The sequence below is a fragment of the Gymnogyps californianus genome, chromosome 4 (assembly GCF_018139145.2).
Source record: "Gymnogyps californianus isolate 813 chromosome 4, ASM1813914v2, whole genome shotgun sequence".
Lineage (NCBI taxonomy): Eukaryota > Metazoa > Chordata > Aves > Accipitriformes > Cathartidae > Gymnogyps > Gymnogyps californianus.
In genome coordinates, this window is record NC_059474.1 from 53,536,338 (window position 1) to 53,562,769 (window position 26,432).

Genomic DNA, 26,432 nt, shown 5'->3' on the forward strand with positions numbered 1-26,432 from the left:
ACAACTAAAAACATCAGTGTGTTATCAACATTATTTTCCTGCTAAATCCAAAACACTGCACTATAGCAGCTACTGGAAGAAAATTAACTCTATCCCAGCCAAAACCAGGACAATATATGACAATGATACCATAATTTTGGCTTTTATAATACAATGCATAACAGCATATTGTGTTTTCACTGAAGCACATATTATTTTTTTTCTGTTCTGGCACATTATTCATTTTATTGTAACTTATCTATCATGTCTTTGGGATATTAAACACCAAAGCAAACTTTGTTTTGAAATCTAAGCCTCCAATTTAGGAAGTTCTGCTGTATTCTCCAGCATTTACAGATTATCTGTGTGGTATATGTTCGCCATACTTGTAAGTTTTATGTCTGTAGTTGAATTTCTATCAGTCATCTTTAAAATCATCAGTTAAAAGAGCTAATCTGTGGGCAGAAATAGTTTTAAGGTTCTCCTGCAAAGCTGTGACTGCTGTCATGCCCCAGATGGAGGGGGCATGCAAGTGTCTTGAATAAGATCTTTAAATTACTATTTCTACTCCTTTCTCTACTACTTTGAGCCTTTTTTTCTCCAGACAAAGCTCAGTCTCACAAATCCTCTCCATTCATGTCTTTTAAAAGGGGAACACTGAAACCAATTGTGTTGAAAATATTGTCAATGCATTGAAGAAAAAAATATAGGGATAGAAATGTAACAATTTTTGCGATGTCTTTCTGGCCAGAGTGTAAGAGAAAGAGGCTCTCAAAGAGCATGCCTGCCATCAGATCCCTGCTCTTTTCATCACGTTTCAGCGCCTCTGAAGAGCTCAGCTTTACAAACATGACACCAACAAGAGGCTGTGAGGTAAGAAATTCCTGTGCCCCATTTGGTGCCGTTCACTTTATTTTCTGTGGTTATTCAAGCGTCTCCAGGACAGGAGATGCTTGAATGTCAAGGCATACGATGCAGATGAAATTTCGGTAACTCCATGGTGAATTGCTGGGAAGCAGCTGTGTTTTATACCCAGTCCCTGTTCCTTGACAGCCCTGCAAGAAACCCAACTGTGGGTTCGGGCATGTGGCTGCTCACATGTGCCGCAGGGCAGAGCCACCCTGACCTAGCCACGGGGGTTCATGGGCCGTGGGGACGGAGCACACGGTATGCAAGGAGAAAGCCAGAGCTGGGTTTGACCAGCCAGGAGAGGCGGGGGGAGAGGGGGGGTAGTGGTGTGGCGGGGGTGCCCAGCTGCTGTTTTCAGCCACCTAAGGGGGGTTACAGGGAAGGCAGAGCCAGGCTCCTCACAGCAAAAGCATAAGAGGCCACGGGTGCGAGCTGCTGCAAGGGAAATCCCAGACGCCACCCTCCGTCCCTGGCTGCCCACAGTGCCCACCCGGGACTGCGGCGAGCAGGTACAGAGCAAGCAGAGCCCCGGGCACTGACTGCCCGAGGATGCCCAGCTTCGGGGGTGGTACCCCTGGGGGCTCGGGATGCTCCCAGGCTGGGCTGGGCAGAGGTAGCCGGCTGGGATGCCCTGGAAACGAGCTCCTCTGGGTGTCCATCCTTTTTAAAAAAAAAAAAAAAAAAAAAAAAAAAGAGAAAAAATTATTTTCAAAATTGTGGGGTATTTGTTTTGGGGAGTTTTTAAGTCACCTTTTTGCACTTGAAACAGTTGTGGTGGGGCTAGTCAGGCTGAATGATAGGATCGGTGGTTTGCTGGGGGCTAGTGCTGCGGTTCGATATGCTCCTGGAGCTGTCAGGCTGGGAGTGGAGGAGGGCTTGCTTACGAGTGGCTTTTTAAACCCTCGGATTTCAAATGCTCGTCGGGATGAGTCGCAGCTCGGCGGTCCTGCACAGAGCGGATGTGCGGAGGGAAGGGAGATGCTTTCGGCTGAACCCAAAAAGTACGTGCCAGGAGGAAGGCTTCAGAAAGTGGGAGCTGGGCAGGGAGAAGGAAAGGGAGCATTTCTTTTCTGCTTTGTTTTCTAAGGAATGGTTTAAATGAATTGCTTCTCCTTTAAAAGGAAAAAAATATCTCATTGAAGTTGTTATTATGTAATGAATTTTGATTTATTTTTTTGTGCAGCTGACCCAGCTCTCTCCAAAGGGATATGTATTTTCTTTGTGCTGTTTTGTTTAGATCTTTAGGATGGATTTGGAGTTTTGGCTGATGGGAAAACTGGCTATGCAGCGGAGGATGTAGCAGGTGATTGCTTATGATGGTACTTGTTGCGTCATCAAGATCTAGTTGATTAAACCTTATTGTGATCTGGTCATTAATAGCAGGAAAATTTCAATGAAAAAGGAAATATAAATGAAGTCCTAAAGCAGATTTCAGAGTTGTTATCCTTTTGTGGAGCCAACTAATGTAATGTAAAGTGACCTAAATGAAGCACTGTAGGAAGGTTTGTCAATTGTTTATATGTTTAGCTAGGATTATTTGAAAACATTCATAAAGAAAAGATTATTTTCTTGTGCATGGCAAATTAATTATGATGATTTGGGGCAGAAGACTGAGATAGGTCAGCAAACTAAATATGAAGAATTTGTGTAGCCCTGTTCTCATAATCCCCTGTCCCTGTATACCCCTGACCTTATACCATTGCAATACTTTGTACAGATTTTAGGATAGAAGATTTCCTCATAAATCTTTGATGACTTGCCTGAACTTAATCTCATTAGCCAGCCAGCCCTGGCATTCAAAGAAGTCTGCCAAGAATATTTGTTTCTTTTTCTGGTCTTAAGAGTGGAAGAGAAAGGGTTATGGGAATGGTATGGGAGAAACTCCAGCTTGGGAGGGAAGCTGTGGATGTCATCTCATTGCAACAGGTCATTGTCCTGGAATAAATCAGAAAGAAAAAAGTTGGGCAAGGTTTTTATAGAGTCCTCTTAAGCAAAGTAATAAATAAGTGGCAAGTGAACAGGAGTTTAAGCATGTAACTCATAACTCCAAATTATTTAAATGCACTGAGTGCATTCTGGCACTGCTGAAGGTCTTCACTTTAATTGATTTTGTCTTTTAATCACATCTTTATCATGGTGGCTGTGTGGGTTATTTTTGCTGTTGAACTTTCTCTAAAGTTTCCTAGAAGTCCAAGATTTATTCCCTGTCATTATATACTCGCCAAATTTTGAACTAGTTCACATTCTGTATTACTTTCTCTTGCCATAAACTTAGCTGTACAAAAACATGTGTATGTGCAAATATACCTCAGTAAATTGATCAAGGGATTTAAAGTTGCAATTTTTTTGACATTGTTTGACTGCCTTCAGAGGTGGCAAATTATCCCCGCCAGGACGTCCTGTACTTCCAAAGTGCTGGGGTGCCAGCCTGCAGAGAGAGTGTGACTGCTGAAGATGGTCTGCTTAATCCAGCAGTCCTTGGCCAAGCAGAGTTTGAAGCAGAATTCATTGCATATGCCAGACTGGGCCCAGAATAGAAATGTGTGTCTGCATATCGTTGCAGGTGATTAAATGAGGCTAATAACATTCCTGAATCACCAGAGCATGACAAAGCAATGTTACTAGATGAGATGATTCAGCCTTTGATATCAATGTACCCAAGAGTTTCTCAAAGTTATGCGAACCTAACAAGAACCATGGTATTGAAAGACCTTGCAGCGGCAATACAAGCCAAGCTCTCTGAGCCCTGAAAAGCAGGAAATCTTAGTATACTGGTACAAGTGAATTGAAGGAGTTACTCATAATGCAGCTGAGACACAACTGTCAGGCTGACTTGCACGAGCTGATGGCACTTTACTAAAGCACTCAAGAATATGGCTGCTAGACACCTTTTATAAATTCTGTGATGAGGACAGTCACCCTGGGAAACACTGAAATAAAAAGATGTTGTTCAAACTTCACGTGCAGCTTGGGACTTGAGAGCATGCCTAGCAAGTAGATAAGTAACTAGTCAGAAATGCCTGATACCAGATGGTAGTCAGTAGTTCAACATGTGATGTGACACATGCAGGATGCTTGGCATGGTTCCAGTACGCAGACTTGGGCTGCTGTGCAGCTGGATCACTACATACACCTCTGGGGCAGACTATTGCAGTGAGGTCCAAGCCTGGAGTCACCGGCTCTCCTGCTGCGAGCAGACCCAGGGAATGGTATCAGCTGCTTTGTTTGACAGCATTTGCAAAGTTGAAACATGCCCTAGTAGAAAGCCCAAGAAATAGGCAGATGGACCTTTCTGACGTTTGCTGTGCAAATGGACAGAGCACTGCAAGAGGCTGCTGTGTTAATGGAGGATGCAGACCAGAGGACTTGAATGCCAGGCAGGGATACGTGCCTGATGCCTATGGAAATTTACTGACGGCCATCAGCACAGCTGTGCTGCCAATGAAATGACTGGCTAGATGAAACCAAGTCCATGCTGACTGGATGATGAAATGAACAACATTGAAACAGCTACAGCTAGTCTAGAGCTAATAGAGCAACAGGAAGGAGCATGCCTTCTTTGCGCCCTGTTAAGTTAGCAATGCCTGAAAAAGGACTTGATCTCAAGTGAGAAGGAAACTGATTTGGTTTTTAATTATAAAAAGGACGAAGTACTTCCATTGAACTTTCTGCAAACAATAACTCTAGTGATCAATAAATTACTTGTCTTTTTTTAGAAAGAAAAATATGCATAGTTCCTTATATACCTGATAACTTTTGCTAAGATTTCTATACTGAAACTTGTGCTAATATTCAGATAACGTAGCTGACTAAACCTTCACCATGATAGGGAAAGAGTGAACATGGCTTAGAAACATGCAGGGTTGGCCTCACCATGCCCTCAGTGACATAAAAAGCCCCTCCCTCCATGGCATTGCAGTAGACGATTGCACAGAAGACGAGCGTTAGCAAATGAAGGTTAGCAGTCACAGCAAGAGCGCCAGGGAGCCCCTGGATTAATGCTGGTGCTTTGGAAAACTCTAGTGGCGCTGCTGCAGGTAAGTGCCAGTCAGTTACTCCTAAAGCAGCTGATGAGGGAAGGCAGGTTGTCTCAAATGCTGGAGGGCTGCAAGGTCTGCAGTATTTGCAGTCCCTCTTCAACAGTGCATAAGGTAGCAGTCTGATGGTGTCCTGGATGATGCTTCAAGTCCCTTAGGTAATCCATTTGCAATAGAATTATTTTGTACTCAGCCGTAATGACTGTTCAAGTGCTGTGAAATTGCTTTTCAACTGTGTTGTTAGCTCAGTGTTTACCGTTTGATCACAACAAAACTAACAGCAATAAACTACTGTTAAAGTTCAATATAAGGTTGCAATTAACAGTAACTGTTTGTTTTCAATGGGCTCTTTACTTGTGGAGAAATCTTAAATGAGTATCTCTCATACCCCCACAGCTGTTGTGAACAGATTGTCCCTTTGCTCGTTTTTCCGTGGAGAGATGCTCTTAAGTGCGATGCTTTTGTGGAGTTGGATGGACTGAGAAAGGCCCAGTGTGGGCTTAAATCTAGTATGAACATGACTGGAGACACACACAATGCTTTGTTAGACTTACTTTTGTTTGTTTTGTAAGATTTTCCAGTGCATATTACTTTGCTGGTTTGCTTATATGCTTTTTAAAAAAAAAGTTCAGAAGCAGCTAGTTTTCATCTGAGATGAGAGGTAGGGCTCTGCAGAAAAAACTTGTGGGGACTCCCTGAGGCTTTCTGACTTGGCACAGTAAAAACAGATTTCAACCTAACCTTCTCTTTTTGTAAAATGGCACTTTCTCCTTAACTCAGAAAAGGAAGCTGCCTTGTGCTGAGATTTTCTTTTCTGGCAGTTGATCATGGTTCCAAGCTGGTGTTGCAAAAGCAATGTAGGAGTTGCTTCAAATGCACCTCATATCTGGAGATTATTGTGAGGGTGAGAGGAAGATGATGTTTCCTAATATAGATGTGCTAAAACTTTTGTTACCTTTTGCAGAGTCTTGAAAAGTGGTCTGCAGAATTAAAACAAGAGACCACATTAAAACAACTACATCATCCCTATTTTCAGTGTGCTACACACAGCAGTGGAGAGGGAAAGGATGAAGCTCCTTCACTGCTCTATCATCAAAGTTGTCTTGATGCTTCTCCAGATCAAAGTAGAGGCACTTGCTTTTGTACGAGATATTGTTTCTTCCTCCAAGATGACTACTGCCATGAGATAATTAAGTTTTCTGAGAGATACAGAAGTTACTTTATTCCCACCAAATGTGTCAAAGCATGCTCCATTATTTCAGTATTTTATAAATCTGGGAGTCTTTTGATTGCTGTAATTTCTCTCTAATTATGCCCGTACTGCAATTCCTTATTAGTTTGCCAGTGCTGCTTCAATCTTCCTCTGAAATAAGTCTTCAGTACTGCAGTAGCTTGCTAATCGTAAATGGAGTTGCCAGTTTCACTTGTTCATTGGATGTTGGTCTGTTTGTTCCTTTAGCAATGCTAAATCCACAAGGAATTCATAAGTGCTTCACCCTCCAGGCGACTAGAAAAGCAATGATCTCCTTCCTGGATAAGAGTTTGTTTTACTCTTGTTTTGGAGAGTTAAGGGACGTTGCGCTCCTGCCAAATGCTTTCATTTGGCAATAAAGATTTGCCTTTCATTGCAGAGATGGGTCATCTTGAATATATCCCGCCTGATAATTTCCTTCTCTTCCCAGTCATCTCCTTTATCTCCATTACCTGTGGTGGCTACGTGCTTTATTCTAAACAGAGTATTTAGAATATCTAGTGGGAATCTGTCAGACTAAAATGCATAGGCTGTTGGACTAAACAGTGTATCAGTGATCTAGTTACATTCTCTAAAATTAATCATAAAATATTCCAAAGCCAGATTTTCATGATACTTAGGCATCTAACAGTGCAGATAGATAAACACCAAGGAGTATTTTCAACAACACAGGAGAAGAGCAGGTGTATTGCTACCAGTGCAATCAATAGGTGTGAAGTGCCTAAAAACCTCTGGAAATATGTCTTTTCATGCAGGACTTAAAGCCACAGTGTGAAAAACTTACAAATGAAGTGGAGCACTTACTGCAGCCTTCCTATCCAAGAAATATGGTCCCTGTACAGATTACCTATTGAAGTTAATCTACAGCGTCTGGGTGCAAAACATGCATATAGGTTCATTTGGCTTTTGTTGTCTCTTCCCAGTTCCTTGTGAAAGTAAAAGAAGGTAGGTAGGAAGAATTTCAATTTACTGAGACAGCATACCTGTCCTCAAGAGACTGACTCCTAGCTCCAAGCAGGGCTAACTTCACCATTTTGATATTCGCTATGGATGAAGACTGTGCAGCCTCTCTGGGCCCCTGTTTCTGTGATTCACCAATCTCATTGAAAACTTTGCCTGCTGCGACTTGTCTCTGTTGCCTCTTGTCCGTTCACTGTGCATCTCTGGGAAGAGTTTGGCTCTGCCTTCTGCATACCCCCCTTCCATGCATAGAGGAATATTAAACAGAAGCAAGCAGATATTACATGGGAATAATCCTCAGCTTAGAGTGATTACACATTTCTTTGATCTAAACAGAAACTGAATGCTGCATATGTTCATACTAATATCACAAATGTGCTTGAAGATAACAGATTGAGAATGTGCACTTGCTGTATTCCCCATGTTCCTCCCCTAAAAGCATCTGTTGCCAGACACTGTCAGGTGTAAGATACAGGAGTTGGTGAGCCTCTGATCTGACTACTTTTAGCAGTTTTCATGTTCCTAAACGTACACAATGGAATGATGCCAATGGCATCAAGAAGCTGGGGTTGCTTTAAATTGCCCTCCATCCCCACCCTACCACCCATGACCAAAATTTCTTGTTGAAATATGGAAATTACCCTAGTTGGTGAAGAATGTCTCTGGTTTCAGGCCTTCAGTTAAGAATATTTCCTGCAGAAGAAAAATCAGTTTGTTTATAAATAGGGGAAGGTAGAGAGTGAGATGAATTCTTTGATAAAACTGCAGTTCTTTAAACTCAGCTAGTAAAAATTGTAAATAAAAGTTCACTGAAATGTAGTTAATAGAGGAAGTGTATTTCTACTATTATCATTGCACTTCCTTCATCATTTACCAGGCTTCGTCATAGGTGACAGAATAGAAAAAATATGGAGTAGAGTATCCAGCAGGAACCAAATGACCACACTGATGAAAAATATTAGCTATATGTATTTTTAAAAGTAGCATTGGAAAGACTATATAGGATTAGTATAAGTTATTAACATCTTGCCTTAACTGGTTTAATAAGATGTGTTTTCATTTTGTAATCACCCTTTGAAAAGCTGATGTCAGCTGATGATTTTTTTTTTTCCCACAACCCTTAAAAATAAGCACATGTTTTCATGGGATCTGTTTAAAACACAGGACCCACTTCTCAGAGCAGTTTTCACACACAGATCTTCTGGCAGCAGCTGAGTGGGTCTCCCCGAGAAGCAGAACAGTGCAATGAAAAGACTACTAACGTCTAGACAAGATGCATAAAGCCAGAGGTGGCTGGTGAAGGATTCACTCTCAGTTATCAATAGTAAGGAAGACAATATTCTTTTTTTTAAATAAACTATAAATTTTATATTTTATTATAAAATCCTCAGGGCAGGATGTTATATCCACTGGCAGAGATCAGAATTTCAAAATGCGGTGCCAACATTTGTGGACAGGCAAAGACATTTCTTTGTGTGCTCCTGTTAAAACCAGTAACATGTGAGCATCGCACAGCAGTCTTGCTCACTGCTGCTTGGCCTGAAGCCTGGGGCTGCGGGAGCAGGAGAGGGCTTGGTCCGGGCAGGTGATGGGTGCTGTGGCACTGCGTTGCCATCAGCAAACAGTGGCAGCCCATGCAATTGCTTTTGAAGCGTGGTGGGCAGGCTGGAGCTGGAGCATCCTGGTCAGAGGCATCCGTGGCTGGTGAAATGGGAACAGCAGTCATCTGGCAGCCTAGGATGAGTAAAATGGACCAGGACGAGCTACAGGAGCTCAAAGGAGGCAAGAGAGGGGAGAGCAGCTCAGGTGAAGAGCCCGTGTTATGCCAAAGGGTTACAGTGCCAGCAAGTTCAGAGCACTCTTGCCACCGAGTGGCGAACGTACAACAAAGGGATTTCTTTTTTCAGGTGAACTTTGTGTGATTACTAAAGAGCTGCAGTTAGCAGTAAGATGCTCAGAGGGAGAAAAATAACCTATGAAAGTATGATGCATAATAAGATAAAAACTTAAATATTTGCTGTAGCGTATAAATGGTTTCTCCCTGAAGGCTGCAAAACTTCTTATATTGAAGGAAATAACTCCGATATCATGTTTTGATTACATATGCTTTTCTTCAACATGCTCTAACGCTCTAAAAAATATATCCTGAGATTTCTGCCTACTGCTTTGTTGTTGCACTGTGCTAACAGTCATCCGTTCCCTTGTGGCCAAACAAATATGCGCTGAACTGTAATAGTCCAGCTAATTTTGATGCAGTGTTAGCATTGATTAGATTTGTTCAGCATGCTACCTGCCTAAGCATGCATAGCTTGTATTGTAATTTAAGGTGCAGTTGGACATAGCATAAGATAATTTTGAACGCATTTATGGCCAAGGGGACAATATGGTGAGTGTCTCAGGGGTCACATTAAGGAACTGGCTGTGCTGGCGTGCAAGCTTGTGAGAGATGAGAGGGGGAAGATGGACTGAGCCCTCAACTCAACTGAGTATTAACAGCTTCTGGTAGTGGGCTTTTATTTGCTTGTTTTTCAAAAACACTTAAGTCTAAGTCATGGTTGAATTTGGTTCTTTTAGGTTTTGCGCTCTCAGGTTAGATGTGGATGTGTTTAAATAGAACACAAAATTTCTGTAGAGGAAAATGTTGTGAAGACCTGGTTAATGCCACCTGTCTTGATTGTACAAGTACACCAGTACTGGAACAGAAATGCCCTCAGAAAACATGCCTTTGGTATCTTGCTTTAAAACTTTTAGGTCTTGGAATAAAAATCCGTTGCCTCAAGGTTTGATTATAGTAACCCGGACTAAGGCAGGGGAAAAAAAAGTGCTAATTACTTGCCAGTGCTTCCCCACAAAAACAAGGGAGCGAGTAACACAGTGTTCCTCCCAAGGCCGGGTTGTGCAGGCACGCTCAGTAGAATAACTTGTAAAACTTTTGAGTAAACTGTCACTTTTGCTACCCCCTGCCCAAGCCGCGCAGATAGTGCTCGAGCTGGAACACAAGCCAGCTTGTTTTTCAGCTGGGCTGATTTTTTATTGTTGGTTTTGGGTTTTTTTTTGTACTCAGAGAAGCAAATGTGTCTTTTATCACTGATTTCAGTGGTGTGGCTGGGGATGTGCATAGAAAGCAATGTCCATGTGCTTTCCAGACTTTACATTTTAAGGTTCTTTTAGTCGGTCTCCAGAGAAATGAAAATATGCCCTTAGATAGCTTTGTAACAAGCAGACATATTAAAACTTTACTTATTTTGACTTTTATTGTTTACTTCTGATTGCTGTATTATTCTTATGTGAATAATTTTTATATCATTTTTTATTAATTATAAAACACATGAATTATTAATACCCCTTGCTTTCATTGACTCATAAGGCTGGATATGTAGACATCTGAGTTTGCCTACCTTGTTGAGTATCTAACTGGTTTATTTTCATGATATTGAGAACTTAATCAGGTTTTGATGGTTTTCTCTTTGCGTTTTTTTGAGATTTTTCTACCCCCCTAGCCATGTGCCATTAGATTTCTTGCAACTATGAGAAGAAGTTTAAGCACAGATATCGAGGGCCTGAAAGAAAGCATCTTGTCAAAGCAGGGGCTGTGCTAAACACAAGATCTTAAGGATATATACCCCAAATGAGTCTTGAAGTCAAATATTAAATGCTTTTTTTCAGCTGGCTGTTCATTTCAGTAACAGCCCAGAAGCACTTGGTGGAATGGAATTAACTAGATACATATTTTACTATAGAAAAAAATTCTCAAGGTTTTTCCACAAACTTACGACCTCAGTCTGGATAAATACCCGCCTAGGTCTCGAGCAGATGCCTGACTGGTACCCGGCTGCCTTTGCTATTTGTCCTGTTGTACACAGCACTGGCAGTTCCTGTTCTTGTTTGTCACTTTTGGATGAACTGCATCAAATTCACAGTTCGGTTTGCTAAACCAACTGTCGTCTTGATTAAATGTATGCTATAAATATGTGTTTGAGTGCTTCTGGCTTTGGCATGTGAACTGATTGGAATGAACTGTGGAAGAAGAGTGTCGTGGGGAGACTGATAAGAAAAGTAACTTTTCCACATGTGGATGATTGTGGTTTGATTTGACTTTCTGAGGACTGAATTAATCTGTACTTACTGTGTGGTGTTTTAATGCAGTACTGTTAACCAGAACCAGCAAAGTTGTTTTGTTTTGTTTTGTTTTTTTAATACCCAAAGGTATTAACAATGTTTTCCATAAGTATTCATTGTAAATACATCATGTTTTGAAAAATAGCTGACCATCACTAGCTCTACTATAGCTACCACATAGCAACGGTCTTCTGTTTGCTGATTCAGAAGTTCCTACGTACAAGATATTCATTAAGCCTCAAATTTTGTCATCATTTCAAACCAGATGGTGCTTCATACTGAAATTACCTCTTACATTGACCATCAGTGAAATTACAAGGAACTTGGCAAGTACTATCTGGTAGCTGACACACACGGATTGCTCCTATCTCATCATACCTAAGTGTTGTTTACTATTTTTCTTTAAGATTTCCAAGTGTAACTGTATAGACTTAAGTTTTTTCTACAGTAAAATCAAACTTCTGCGTTGTGAATCCATGTAGCAGGTCAGCACAGGGAGGCTGCTATGCTGTTAATTCACTCCCTTGTTAGTGCACATTAATCCCCCATGTAAGCAAGCCCTTACTTAAGCTCATTTCAGTTTAAATCATTTCCACAAGATAAGCTTGCATCCGTGACCAAAATCAGAGCATAAATAAAGCTTTAGATACTCTTATATCCACCTAAAGCCAATCATACAACCATTTCTGAATTTGATCCATTATTTTCTACCCATACCCATTGAAGGGGACCTGCCGTTGCCCTCCTTTTTTAACCACAATTTTTTGTCTTCTGCATTGCAATCTTTATTAATCTTATCAGCTGGAAAGCAGAAACAGATGGCTCTAATTATTTGGACATTGTTTCATCACAAAAAATCAAATTACAAAAGATTTCATAGAATAACTTTCCTCATCTGTTAAGTTTTCCATCTTTATTTTGGGAGAAATAGACCAAGTTTATTTTTATATCTGGTGCCTGCTTCCTTTGCCAGCTAGTTGAGGGACAGCTGTTAATTGTTTATCCTCCATTTGCCTGCAGATCTGTTAGTTACCCTGCCAGGAAAGCCCTCCAAGCAGCCACGTAGGTGACAGTGTTTTGATGTTGTAGTCACATCGCATATAAGGGTAAAGCCACATCATGATTTATGTGAGTTGTCAGGTCCAACATCTCACAGAGTCAAAACACAAGTGATTGTAGCATTAATTTAGAAGGAGCCAAACAAAGCGAGTACAGGACAGGCAAGTATGCCAGAAGCTGGCCCTGCTGCAATTACTGGCATCTTCATGGGCTGCTTGTTTACGTTTGTATTTTTGAGTGAAACAATCAGGTCGTTCTGGACGGTGTCTTTAAAATCTTCACTCAGGAAATCGACGTGTCTTCAGCAGAGTGCTTGGGATTCTGTCGCAGGACCACAAATGGAGGGAGGCAAAGCCAACCTGGGGGAAAAAGGGACAGGTGAACACATCCCACATGAGCCCTTGAAAACTCGCTTCACCCATTAAAGATTCCATATATTGGTTGAATAGAATGTAATGCCTTCCTTCATTATCTTTATGTTAAATCACATCATTAAAGAGAAGGAGCAAGACTGTGGTTATACAGAACAGGCTTTTCATTCTACATTACGTGGCTGCGATGATACTGAGCACCCATAAACACAATTTATTGAGATGGATATGCTGAATCCAGGGCAGCCGTGCATTACCATGGCAGTGTCAAAGAGCTGTAGCTGGGGCAGCATCTCACAGCATGTCTTTTAACTTTGTCAGTTTTCCAATTGCATTCTCATGGGGTCTAAGTTCACTGTTAATAAAATGAAAATGAACAGCCTGAAGTATAACTGCACAGTGTACTCTAGCAGTTAGAGAGCGGTGGTGTGAGATGGATCCAAAATCCGTGCTTTGCTAAGTCTAAACGGCAGGACCCTTCCACTAGTATCAACTGATTTTTTTGCTGATTCATACCAGCTGTCATTGACCAGACATCATTTTGGTGCTAAGAGAGGCTAATATAGACAAAACTTGGTAAGACACAACAGTGACTATAGTGAATGCAACCTGCTGTACTTAGCTGCTGTCCTGCTTACCAAGTCATCTAGAAGGGTTTGTAATAGTTATTTGGGTTTTCTTGGGTTGGAAAGAGTCACAGCAACTTGGAATATTTTATTTTATTCCTGTTATTCGGGAGAAACTAGAAGTACCAAAAAAATGCATAGAGTGGTAACAGCTTTTGAGAATGTCAGCAAAAAACAGCTTGTCATTAGAGCTCCTCACCAAGCTTAGATTTTTTTTTCCTATTTCTAGTCCTCATCTTCATACAGCAAAATATTTATATGAGCAAGTATTTATCTTGTTAATTGAAATTACCAAAAAGGCCAGCTTCTCAGAGATGATACTGTGGGAAAAGAGAAAAAGCTTAAATTTTGTGAGTATCTTAAAGCCTTGATGATACTGATGGTTTGTCTCCAGTTGGGTGTTATGCTGTACCAAGAACAGATCTGTATTAGAAAATCACCATTTGTTCAACAGAGTAGATTTTAAATTCTCAGCCTTAAGAGTATTTAAATCTTTATTCTTAAAGTTTTCTATTGTGAAATTACATCAAATTAGTGAAATAAATTTTGTGAGTAAAATGAGGTATAAATTCTCTTTGATTAGCTTGCACCTATTTGTACTGGTTTAGCCTGTTTTATTTAGAAAATTTCCACTAGTTTAATGAAATTATTTTTTATCAAAGTTGAGGTTTTCTGTTGAAATATATATATACACACACACATAGATATGCACATTTATCTTCTTAGACCCAAATTTCAGTGTTATAAATGATTTTCTGTCTTTATCAGCTTGCCACATTTCATACAGCTGGATGCCTGCCACATCCTGCTGTCTCAGGGTAGCACCGACAGAGTGAATAAGGAGCTGTCTTTTCATTCGGATCTTAAAGTTGTTCTTACTGCTATTAACATTGCAGCAAAAGTGACCATGGTATTTTATGGACTCCCCTGAAGGCAAGATCCCTTCTCCAAAGCCTGTGTAATCTAAACATCCCTCACTTTAGCTTCTTGCTGAGATTGCAGGCTCTGTGTAATCCCCGGTATTTATTGCCTTCCAAATTCCACTCTGTAAGAATCAATAGTTTATATTTCATCCAGTATTGCCAGCAAACTGTAATCTGAGTTTACAAATGTGTCACATGGACATTTTTCAGCTTTTGACACAGCTCACCACCTGTAACTGAATAAACGAGGCCAAAACGTCCAAGTCAACTTCTCTTCAGCAGAGAGATAAGGCGAGATGCCTTTGGGTGTGAAATTCATAGTCCATTTCTCAAATGAGTTTCTGCCACAGTGAGTTCCCATATGGTGAAGTAAAGCATAATGCGTACGACAGGCAAGTACTACTTGCCCTGAATTACAACATCTATATAATAGTCCTCTATATAATAACCCTCTATATAGGGATAAATCCTGAGCATGCCTAACAGATAAGCTGGAAAGGAAGAAAAAAAAGGATCTTTTTCCTTTCTCTTCAGTTTAGCCTCTTTGGTATGCATTGTCAGAAATGAGACAGGGTTCCAATTTAGTGCATGCATGCTGCTAAGAAGATTAGGTTTGAGGGAAGAGGAAAGGAGTTTAACACGGTTAATTTGCATGCCCAGGCAGCCCCGCTGTGAAAGCATGGGGCCGTCTGTGCCTGGTGCTACCGAACGGCCACAGCTGTGTTTCCTCGCTGGGCCACCTCCCCGTGCACTGCCCACTCTTACACTACCTCTCACACCTTCTTCAAGGGTAAATGCTATACAGGGTGATGTTTTTTCTTTCTGCCTAATCACTGGGAAATACCAGTGACAGCCCCTTAGTGCAGCCAGCACCAGCAGACACTCCCTTTCATTTCTTTCTACTTTTACAGTGATGTTAACTTTCGTGAAGTGTCACGTTGGTGGTAGCCATCCTATTACGGGTAGAGTCTGTCAGACCACTGAGAAGGCTTGAAAGCAGCTTTCTGCTTTGAAGCCATAGCTTTTGTACCATTTACTACATCACTTCAGCCCCAGGAGCTTTGCTGTCAGCGTTTCTGCTCCAGATCTGCTCTTCTGAGGATGATCAGGGTGTGCTATGCATCTCACTGGGTGCTCCCTATCACGAATGCAACCTGCCCTCGGGAGTACTCCCAGTGGGATCACGCAGTTAAGGGGATAATGCCCACAGCTAGAACTGTTGTACAAGGAGGGAGCTGTAGCGTGTGCACTTCATAGATGAGTGAGGAATAATAGAAAGCAGAAAGGAGAAGCAGCAGTATGGGAGATCAGGAGCTAGCAACAGGGGAAAAAAAAGGCTGTTCTCACCATTTTCAAATGGTCGCTTAAATACTATCAGTGGGGCGATAGTTATCATCTTGAACCTGTTCTGTCACCCAGCTCCTCTCCCGCAGGCCAAAATCGGCCTTGTCCCACACCCCGCACATCGCTGAGCTGCCCAGCGGCAAAACATGGTGATGGGAAGCAGGTCCTCAGCTGTGACAAGGTGCCATACCTTTGACTAGGCTGTCCAGATCTGACTGCGTGCGTGAGCGCTGTGCATGCCTTAGCTGCTTTTGACTCAGTAAATAAGAATCTTCATCAGGCAATTCGGACTCATCAATAATGCTAATGAGAGCTGAGTGGATTAGCTGTAGGCTGCCCTGCTGCTGAATTTAGGCGGTGATAAATCTGAATTTATTAAAAAAAAAAAATATGTAGAGAGTTGGTGGGATTTTATTCATGTGCTGGAGATAAAGGGCAGTGAAAGAGGTGTCAACACTATTTAATGTATTTGTGCTTAGACAGGCGATGCTACTGCTGCTGTTTTACCTCTGGTCTCCTACCTTTTCCGTGGGGAATTCCCAGGTTTTGCAGCACCATAAGATACTGGATAGGGAGCTTGGGGAGACCTGGGGGATTTAATGTTTGTAAGTGTGGGATTTGATATCAGTGCTTCTAATAAAACGAAAGTATGATGGGCTATTCCTTGTTGAACTGAAGTTTGTGTTGTCAGCCAGCTCTGCCCCTTAAAGTGTGGCAGTTACCCAGAGTGAGTTTTATGCTAGCACATCTTTGCCTTTTTCACATCATCATCATAACTTCCTTAGTATTTTTTTCCATTCTGTTTTTCCTGTTGTTGTTTTTTTAATATAAATATGTACTGTTAAAGTAATGAAGGCTACTTGAGGGAAATTTGATTACAGGGCATGTGAAAAGAGCTCAGGGGTGTGTATTTGATTTGCGTGAACTGTGGAAGCAAATGCTCTGCCTTGCTTCAACAAGCTGAGCATGTGTCCCATGGAATAAGTATCCTGAATGGGCTAAGCTTTCCTCTTCCTCTGTTTTCCATTCAGGGTTTGAACATGGGCACCCAGCCACACACTGTGACCAAGGCAGAGATCCCCGACCATGTTCTTTATACCGTAGGAACGTGTGTGCTCATTATTGGCTCCATTGGCATCATCGGAAACCTGCTAGTTCTCTACGCATTTTACAGGTACAAAAATTCCTTTTACAGTTAATCTGACTGGCCTTGAGGTTCACGTGTTGCCTGTGTGCAGATGTTCTGCATTGGTTCCCTCTTGGACTAAATCTCGAAGCAAAGGCTGATGGCAACAAATCGGGGGGGAAAGGCAACCCCCCCCCCCCATCCATGCGCATCACTGATAACCTCAGTGTAAATTCCTCATGTTTTAAGGAACCAGAGAAAATGAGAAAACAAACCATGGTGTTTATTCCTTGGTTGGAATTAAACAATTCCAACGGAAAGTTTAAAGAAGAATTTAATGTTTTTAATGATAGAAACCACGGTCTCCCTGTTGCAGACTTCTTCACTCACCCTGTAGGATTTGCAGGAACATACTTGACAAAAACTGACACTCTTCCCAGCAGCCCAGATGTCCTGGAAGGACCAAGAAAGCAATGCACTACATGAAATGAGCTCATGCCATCAGTGTATTCCCTGCTTCAGGCAGATCATAGGATTTCTGTCAGTTTGTGTGCTCGCTTGGCTTCTGACAGTGTAATAGACAGCCAAAGCTACTGCAGCTGGAGTATGCAAAAATCTCATGGAAAAAATAAATAGCCGCCTTCTGTCCCACACTGCGGTGCTGGATTTCAAAATCCTCCTCACTCACTGCTTGCTGTCATCATGCATGTTGATGCAGAGGGGGCTTACAACGCTAGAAGCACCGGTGGGGTTATGAACCAAGCGTTAAGTTTCCTATTCTTAAACGTTTAAGACAAATAAATTAGTTTAGTTATTTTGAATAACTGGCTTTTAATATGAGATAGAAGAGAAATTGAATTCCCTGCAGCTGTAGATACTTTCATGATTTTTGAAATGCAGCACAAGCTCTCCATTTTTCTTGAAATTTGTTTGTTTTAGCTGGTGTAATAAAAGCATTAAATTGTCAAAGTAGGAAAATCTCCATAGGCAGACGAGCACCTGCAAAGGTGTGAACTCTGCACCCTCTCTCACCCAGTTGTTGCAGGCAGTTATGAGACCCAAGATTTTGTTAGAATTGCAGCAGCATTGAAAATGGCTTTCTCAATTTCTTTTTCAGTATTTCTTCATCAGCATGATGAAAGAAATTCATGTTAGCTGCAAATACTGATATTTTAAAGCACATCAGAAAGGCCTCAGTTGTTTAGCTTTCTACACTGAAGGAGGCGTTTGGGGGAAAAGAAACAATTATTTCAAACTATTGAGAATTACTGCATGCAGATAGCAAGAACAAAGCTATTTATAAAATCCTGCTTCCTCCCTATGTCTCACAGAGTGTGCCAAGTCACCTCTTTTTGTATTATATGTACCTAACACTGTGAAAAGTCCTGAATTCAAACTCTAGGTATCAAAGCTCTTTACTTCACCATGCAACCAATACAGTGGTTCACGTTGAGGGACTACTAGTTCAGCATTACACCTTCTCAGTATATCCCTTAAAAGTGCCAGTTTTAAGGTAGATTTGGGTGAGCTGAAGTCACAAATTAATTTAACTTTCCTAGTGGGACATAGTATTTGATCAGAGCAACAAGGGCATATTCAACCAAATAACCCCAAGTAAAAGTGAGAGGTTCTTTATCGTGTTACCAGTATCTTTATTCCTCTTAGCCAGAGCCAAGGGTAATCTTGAATACCAGCTGAAAGTTTCCAAGGAGGTTGTAACTCCGGATATCCCTAAGAAGTGAGACTATGTGAGGTGGTGACATGTGGGGAAAAAAACTGGAATTAATGTTTGTTTTCTTTGGATAAACTTTGCTTGCAGACTGGTTGCTGCTTTCACACTCCTTGTGGCATTTAATGTAGCCTCTTCATTCGCAGCTGAAAGCTTTTGTTCTCTCTTATGAGACATATGTGAACAAAAGTATTTTTTTCAAATCTCTGTGCGTGCTCTGCTTGTGCCATAGCACTTTGCAAAAGGTCATTTAGTTAGCGGTAATGTGGCAACTCTTCAGGTCAGCAGCTTTTAAAAATTCACCAAAAGCAGGTCCTTTGGCCCTGTAACCTGCTTCAGATCCTGGTCTTGTGCAGTGCAGGACACATTCAATTTTACCGCACTTACAGGGAACTTCTCTTCTCCTGAACAAATCCATATTTTTCAAGACAGCAGGAATTCTCCTCAGTTTGAAGAGGAAACAAACCGTTTTATCCCCCCTGCTATTGTCAGTCATTTTGAAATCATTACATCTGTAGCTGCAATAATTGACTGATGATTAGCAATTGATTGACTGTAAGTAACCACCGATTCCAACCTGGATGGTATTTGTTTATGCTGGTAAGCAAAGTTATAAATTTAACTGTGCACTTTATCTATTTAAAATCACGTATTTCTCATGTTTTTAAGCAACAAGAAGCTGAGGACACCCCAAAACTACTTTATAATGAATTTGGCTGTGAGCGACTTCCTGATGTCGGCTTCTCAGGCACCCATATGTTTCGTCAACAGCTTGCACAGAGGGTGGATACTTGGAGATATAGGTACTTTTCAACACTAATTCATACCTTACCAGCTCTACACTGTCTGCAGCCTATTTTAGCCATAACAATCTTGGCTTGTGCTGTGGAGACAGCAGCACAAGACTCTTGAGTGACAACCCCGGTTCTCGACATCATCAGTCAGCATGATGGAACATGTTATGTGTGATAGGTTTGATTCTTTCATCTTACTTATTTTGGAAAGAAAGGCGTCAACATCAACATGTAATCATGTTACCCTTTAGCTTGTAAGGGCAGATGCTATGGCTAAAGATGTGTAGAAAAGTATTATTAAGTCATAAATATTTTTGTCTGTATTAGTTTAAGAGGGAGTTAATATTTTTATTTAGAAATGTATGTTGATATCCATTAGCATGCTTCTAGGAGTCTCACATTTAATTAAGAGATTTAAATAACGATAGTCATTTGAGGACTCTGCAAATATGAGCTCCCTTCTTTCCAACTGCAAGAAAGAAAAGGTGATGCATGCTCACATTATAGCTGAAATGTGAGTATAGCAAGTTCCTCAGAAGGCTTGATGCTCTATTTGGTACTGCTTATCACATCATTGGGTGAAAATTTGCACCAAGCAGTGGCTGTGTATTGGTGGAGCAAGCCCAGAGACCACGCATTATTCAGCAGTACAGCAGGCCCTCTTCTTTAGTTTGAGGACGTTTTTGGTCTTGTTCATCCCCTTAGATAAAATCAGTGTAAATTATCATGCTGCCACAAATGAAGCAATTGATTTGGGTTGAGTGGCATTTGGTCCTTGATTGCAGGTTACTTATAAAGACTTTAGAGGAAATCTGCTTTAAGGTTGATTCTGGTATTTCGACTGCCTCCCATTCCCAGTGGGCTGTTGTCTATAACTACACGGAGTGACGCAAGATCTCAAAAAATGAATGATTATTTGACACAGGTTTCTGAACCAAATTAGGAACAGTGTAGCTCTACAAGTTTTCATCTGCTAGCGCAATGCCTGAATGCAAAGAAGGCGAAAAAATCCTGTTTCGTGTAAAAACTGTCAGTTTTTTTAAAAAGTGCTCCTTTTAAATATAGGAGCTGGAGCTATGTTCTACAGCTGGTCTTTTAGCCATCAAATTTAAACCACTTCTACATTTTTAAGCCACATAAACCAAAGTCATTTTTTGAAACACCCATCTGTCATTAGCAGACAGATGTCTGCTGCAGCCTGTTAAGATCAATATATTGGGCAACAGTCCAGGAAAATGTAACTTTAATTAGATTGGATTTTCTTTGAGGCAGTTTTCCATTGACAAAAGGTTCCCAGTTGCAGGCCGCAGTGGAGAGTAGGACTTGTTAACTACATACGTTCGTATTTTATTACTATTTGTGGTTTTTTTCTAACAAACATTTAATAACTATGAAATTGTGAGGCTAAGAAAATTCTTCTAATGGGAGAGAAGTCCTGAGCCAGGAAAAAAATGGGAGGTTTATCATGTCAGGCTCTGAGAGAAAACATGCGTCTGTTTTAAGAAAATCCCTGACATTGCCATTTTCTACTTCAGGCTGTGACTTGTACGCTTTCTGTGGGGCACTCTTCGGAATAACCTCAATGATGACTTTATTAGCTATTTCTGTTGACCGCTACCTTGTGATCACTAAGCCCCTGCGATCCATACAGTGGACTTCAAAGAAACGCACCGTGCAGATCATCTCCATCGTGTGGCTGTACTCGCTGGGATGGAGCGTGGCTCCACTCTTCGGGTGGAGTATGTTGTCTGCTCTCTGTGTCTTCTGGTGTTCCCTACGTGGTCTGTTTTAGCCTTGCTCGGGGCATTAAAAAAATGAGTTTTTTGACAAGTTCTCGGGTGGATGCCTAGCCACCACATGATGGTTTGTTGTCATACCATATATCTGCACCTATTGCAGTGCAGATACCCCCCTCCTCCCTTACCCCCAGGTTGTACTCAAGCAGAACAAATTGCAGATGGAGTATTAGGTGTATCTGAGAGTCTGGCAGGCAGGACCTCCTCTCCACGTCTGCACTCACATTCTCAGACCACATATATAATACGCCCAGCATAGCTCTTGAAGACTATGTATACAGTACGGGGTTTATTTTAAGTGCTCAGTTGTTGGATCAGCAACTGAGCAAGCTTTGGGTGTATGTGTGAATAATGTATTCCATGTATTTCATAGGTTCCTATGTGCCTGAGGGCTTGATGATATCCTGTACATGGGACTATGTAACCTACTCCCCTGCAAACAGAAGTTACACCATGATTTTGTGTTGCTGCGTGTTTTTTGTTCCCCTGATAATAATATTCCATTGTTATTTATTTATGTTCCTGGCCATAAGACGTACTGGCAGGTAAGCAATGTAGCTGAAATAAGTAAATCTCCCTTTTCTTCTATTAGAAGATTTTCTCAATTTCTTTAGCTGCAGAAAAATCTGAATCAAATATTAATCTGAAATGAAATTGGAAATAAAGTGGCAGATCATTAACAGCTGTAACTGGAGAAATATGTTTACCAATGTAAAAACTGGAATGGATGTATGTATTCTGGAGTAGGGAAAGAAGTCTCTGATGGTTCTAATCTTATCTCAGAGTGTGGTAATTAATAGTACATTAGATAATTTGATAGTTTGGATTATTTGTATTTCAGATTTGCAATGCAAAGAACACGGTCCTTGTGCATTCCAGCACAGTTTTCAGCCCCAAGGGATGATAAATAGCGTGTAGCAATGGGGGCATCATCTGCTTTTGAGCTGCTCTGTAAACATAACAGTCCTCATATTTTTTGGCAGTTTTATTTAAGGCAGGCATCCCACAAAACCTTGTGGTTCACTCAAGCATCAGAACTGCACGCACAATATCTGTCTATGCTTGTTAGGACACCTTTTTTTTTCCCAAATTCTTGGTCTATATTTGAAATAAAAAATCAGTACGGTGTTAGGTCTGTAAAGTAACTTCATTCTGTCAGTTATGTTTCTCCTAATGAGCACATGATTTATCTTTGGTCTGATCCAACACCAGCTGGAGTTGTGAGTCCTTCCCGCTGCTCACAGTGTCATCAGCTCCGATGGCTTTTCTCTGCGCCTATCTGCAGGCACTTGTTGAAGTCATTTGGTTTCACAAGGCTAAATTCCGTTTTTACAAGCATGTTTAGCTGTATGGCTAAATTGAAGTTCTTACTGAACTCTGGTTTTTGGCCTTGGTCTTGGTTTTTACTATGTTTTGTGTATGCATATTTGATACCAAGCGAAGGAGCAAAGAAGGCATCCTTAAAACAATGGTGTCTTGTACACCTGTGAAGCACAGTGGCCACAAGATTTTTCTATGCCTTTTGCTCACTAATACAGTCAACTCACTTTATGACTACGTTCACAGTGCACCAGTGTCCTGATTTTGGCTGGGACAGAGTTAACTCTCTTCTTAGTAGCTGGTACAGTGCTATGTTTTGATTTTAGTGTGAGAATAATGCTGATAACACACTGATGTTTTAGTTGTTGCTAAGTAGCACTTATCTTAAGCCAAGGACTTTTCAGTTTCCCATGCTCTGCCAGCAAGCAGGTGTGCAAGAAGCTGGGAGGGAGCACAGCCGGGGCAGCTGACCTGAACTAGCCAAAGGGGTATTCCATACCATGGAACATTATGCCCAGTATATAAACAGGGGGGAGTTGGCCAGGAGGCACAGATCGTGGCTCTGGCATTGGTCAGCAGGTGGTGAGCAACTGCATTGTGCATCACTGGGGTTTTTTTTTCCTTTTTTTCCCTCTTTTTTTTTTTTGTTAGATTACTTTTCATTACTATTATTATTATATTTCATTATTATTATTGTTAGTATTATATTTTACTTTAGTTATTAAACTGTTCTTATCTCAACCCAGGAGTTCTACCTTCTTTCCCGATTCTCCTCCCCATCCCACTGGGAGCAGGGGTGGGGGGAGTGAGGGAGTGGCTGCGTGGTGCTTGGCTGCCGACTGGGGTTAAACCATGACAACCAGGAAGCAGTTTGTTACCCTGCTGGCTGGTAATTACTGTCTTCAGCCTGAAATATATCTTCATTTAACAACACTGATATGTAAAAATTGTTATTTCTATGCTAAACCATATAAAACCTTTTTTTTAATAAAGTGTGAGGTGTTTATCTGATGTGAGAAGAGAATTTGATGAGACATTTTTTGGCAAAAATATCAGGACTGCCTGTTGTATTCCCCTCTGAAAATACTCTTCTCCAGTGAATAAATCTGCAGGGAAGTAAAAATATCCCTGTAAGCTTTTGGGGCCAGGTTCGTCAGAGTAGTCAGGGTATTCCAGTACATGTTGCCTTATGAGCTGGAATTTCTGCAAGCTGTTCCTCCCTTGAAAAGGAAAAGCCATAAGATTTGATTTTTGCATCCAGCTGTGCCTTTGCTTGCTCCACCTCTGAATGCAACGAAGGGCAAGGGGTACAAATTTCTTCACCCTCCCAATCTGAAACCCTCCTGTGTTAGGTTAAGGACATGGCAGTCCCGTCGGGTAGTCCCAGGGGTTCTTCTGGCTCAGTCCCACAGGCAAACAAAGCTCAGACAGAATGCCTGGGACCATTTTACTACATTAATTACCTTCTAGATTTTTTAAATATCAGAGGACAAAAGAAGAGTTAGAGCAGGGAAAGATGAAATGTGCTTCATTTTGCATATTGCTGAGAACGTATTAGAGATCTTGCACCTCGCTTTTTCATCCTCCTGCTGACATATCTGTATTTTTTTTCCCCTCACAGAGATGTTCAAAAGCTGGGGTCCTGCAGCCGGAAATCCTACCTGTCTCAGTCCATGAAGAATGAATGGAAACTGGCAAAAATTGCTTTTGTCGTCATCATTGTGTTTGTCTTGTCCTGGTCTCCATATGCTTGTGTCACCTTGATTGCCTGGGCAGGGTAAGTGGAAACGTAATCCAAAGAGCATGGATTATTCTGAAATATAAATATGATTAGCACTGTCACCCACAAGAAGCAGATCTCCCTCTTGAAAGGGTTTTAAATAGTTGTTACATTAGAGGTGATATTGCATTCTTCACTATATACTTGTGGATAAAGCCAGAAAAGGGATTATTTGTCTATGTATTTTAAAACTGTTATGACTTTTTATCTGCATTTTTAGTACACATTGTTTCCTCTCCCCTCTGATACTTTCTTTGTATGAATTGGAGGAGTTACCTCTTTTCTCTCCTAACACCTGTTCTCTTAAGAAGCTTCCTCCATACACTGCTGCCTCTGCCAGAGGGCAGAAAAGAGGTTATATTCCCTGATATTCACCCCTGAGCTCCCGTCTTCCTTCAACTGCTCTCTGGTCCAAAGGGACTTGTTGTCTTGTCAATGCATGTTCCTGATTTCAAGGCCACGTTGGACGGGGCTTTGAGCAACCTCATCTAGTGAAAGATGTCCCTGCCCATGGCAGAGCGGTTGGACCAGATGATCTTTAAAGGTCCCTTCCAACACAAACCATGCTGTGATTCTATGATATTAATTGTGATTATCCTGTGCTGACATTGATCACACGTGATTGACTGTGGGAGCTTACAGTCAAGAGGAGAATATTGGTTTCAAACCACTTCCAGTCCTCTCTTCCTTTTGCAGTGTTTGCAACTGAATCGTTCACACCCATTACTGTGCAGCATGGATGTTGCTGCTGAAAGATTTTTAGGTTTGATTCTGTTTTCTTTTTTATGGCCATTCCCTTTTCCCAGATGGTCACAATGGGGGCTGTTTTGGTGGTTTGGGGCAGGGGGGGGGGGGCGTTGCCTAGTGCAGAAACAGGGAAGGTGATTCGTTGTGTTCCTGGTCATCCTCAAATAGATAACTAATTACTTGCATGTCTTTCATCTTCTCCAAATGAATGAAACCAAGTACATGCTGTCAAATGCAAGCCTTTCATCTGAGCAAAGAATGCATTTGAATGAATTAACGTTTCAGAGGTATTTCTTATAAAGAGATCACAGCACAAAACCAGTCAAAAAGAGTAATATGTTTTAGTAATTTAGTATTAATCCATGACACAGCTGTGTGTAACGTTTTTGCTTTGTTTTAGTCGAGGCAACACCCTAACACCATATTCCAAATCTGTGCCAGCAGTTATTGCCAAAGCTTCTGCAATCTACAACCCCATCATATATGCAATAATTCACCCAAGATACAGGTACAGTAAACATATAGGTATGTGTATAACTGTACATGCAAATGTGTTTTTTACAATGAACGAACTACCCTCATTCCCTCAGCCTCACCCCATGCGGTGCAGGCTTCCGCCCTGACCACCCCATGACGGGATGCAGGTGGTCAGACCCTGCACCGCATCCACCTGGTACAGGCAGCCCAGATTGCACATGGAGCTCCAGACGTGGCCTCAGGGGTGGCCAGCAGAGGAGAACAGTCCCTCCCTTCACCTTTCCTCCCCCTCACAACCCTGCTCTGTCCTGTGGAGCTGCACAACACCATGACTGACAGGAGGAGGAGGTGATGCTCAGGGTCATCTTTTGCCATATCAGGGACGGCTGCTAAAGAGCACTCTCCAGATAATAGGTCCCAACCAACGAGGCTCAAAAATCACATCATCACCAATTTAAGGGGCTATATATGCATATGTTCGACGTTTGGTTTTCTAAAGCACTTAAGTTATTCTCTTTACACCAACTTCAGTACTAATGTAAACAAGTTGCTTGTCTTTGGGAGAAGCTCTGTAAGAAGCAAACAGCACTTTCATAGAAGTTTTGTGCAAAGTGAGAGCTATAGGAAGCTGGTAATCCAGACAGAGCTCTCTGCAAATGAGAAAGTTTTCCAAATATACTGAAAATACTGCTTTTTCATCAGCAGCCTTGCTAACTTTGGTCAAGTATTTGCCTTCAAAAAACGAAGCAGACATTTCTGAAGTACTCTACTTTGTGGAAAGAAGTCTCTTCTGAAGGCTGTTTTCATAGTTGTTTCATTTAGTTGTTTCAGGGAAAAGACTTTCCATTCTTTATCTTTTTCAAAAATATTAGCTTTGACTTAAAAAAAAGTATAAGTTTTACACTACACTAATGGGTATCAATGGGCAAAATGTAATGTTGATCACTTCTCTGAAACGCTTCAATGTTTTTTTGCAGATATGAAATATTTCTGAACCTATGCCTTCATAAGCAAATTATACTATAATTCTACTTACTATTACAGATATCAGTTACTGTATATTTTAAAACAGAACACTGTGCCA

General features: G+C 41.2%; 1 protein-coding gene across 1 annotated transcript in view; it reads left to right on the plus strand.

Annotated features, from left to right (window-relative positions):
• The first annotated feature begins 763 nt into the window (after positions 1 to 763).
• The window catches only part of LOC127015619 (melanopsin-like), a 42,397-nt gene continuing 16,728 nt past the window's right edge, over positions 764 to 26,432 (plus strand). Inside the window, 7 exon segments of the mRNA XM_050895666.1 lie at positions 764 to 852; positions 16,611 to 16,753; positions 19,104 to 19,237; positions 20,764 to 20,967; positions 21,398 to 21,569; positions 23,966 to 24,121; positions 25,272 to 25,379. Coding sequence (XP_050751623.1) covers positions 829 to 852; positions 16,611 to 16,753; positions 19,104 to 19,237; positions 20,764 to 20,967; positions 21,398 to 21,569; positions 23,966 to 24,121; positions 25,272 to 25,379 — 941 coding nt within the window. The 5' untranslated portion in view covers positions 764 to 828.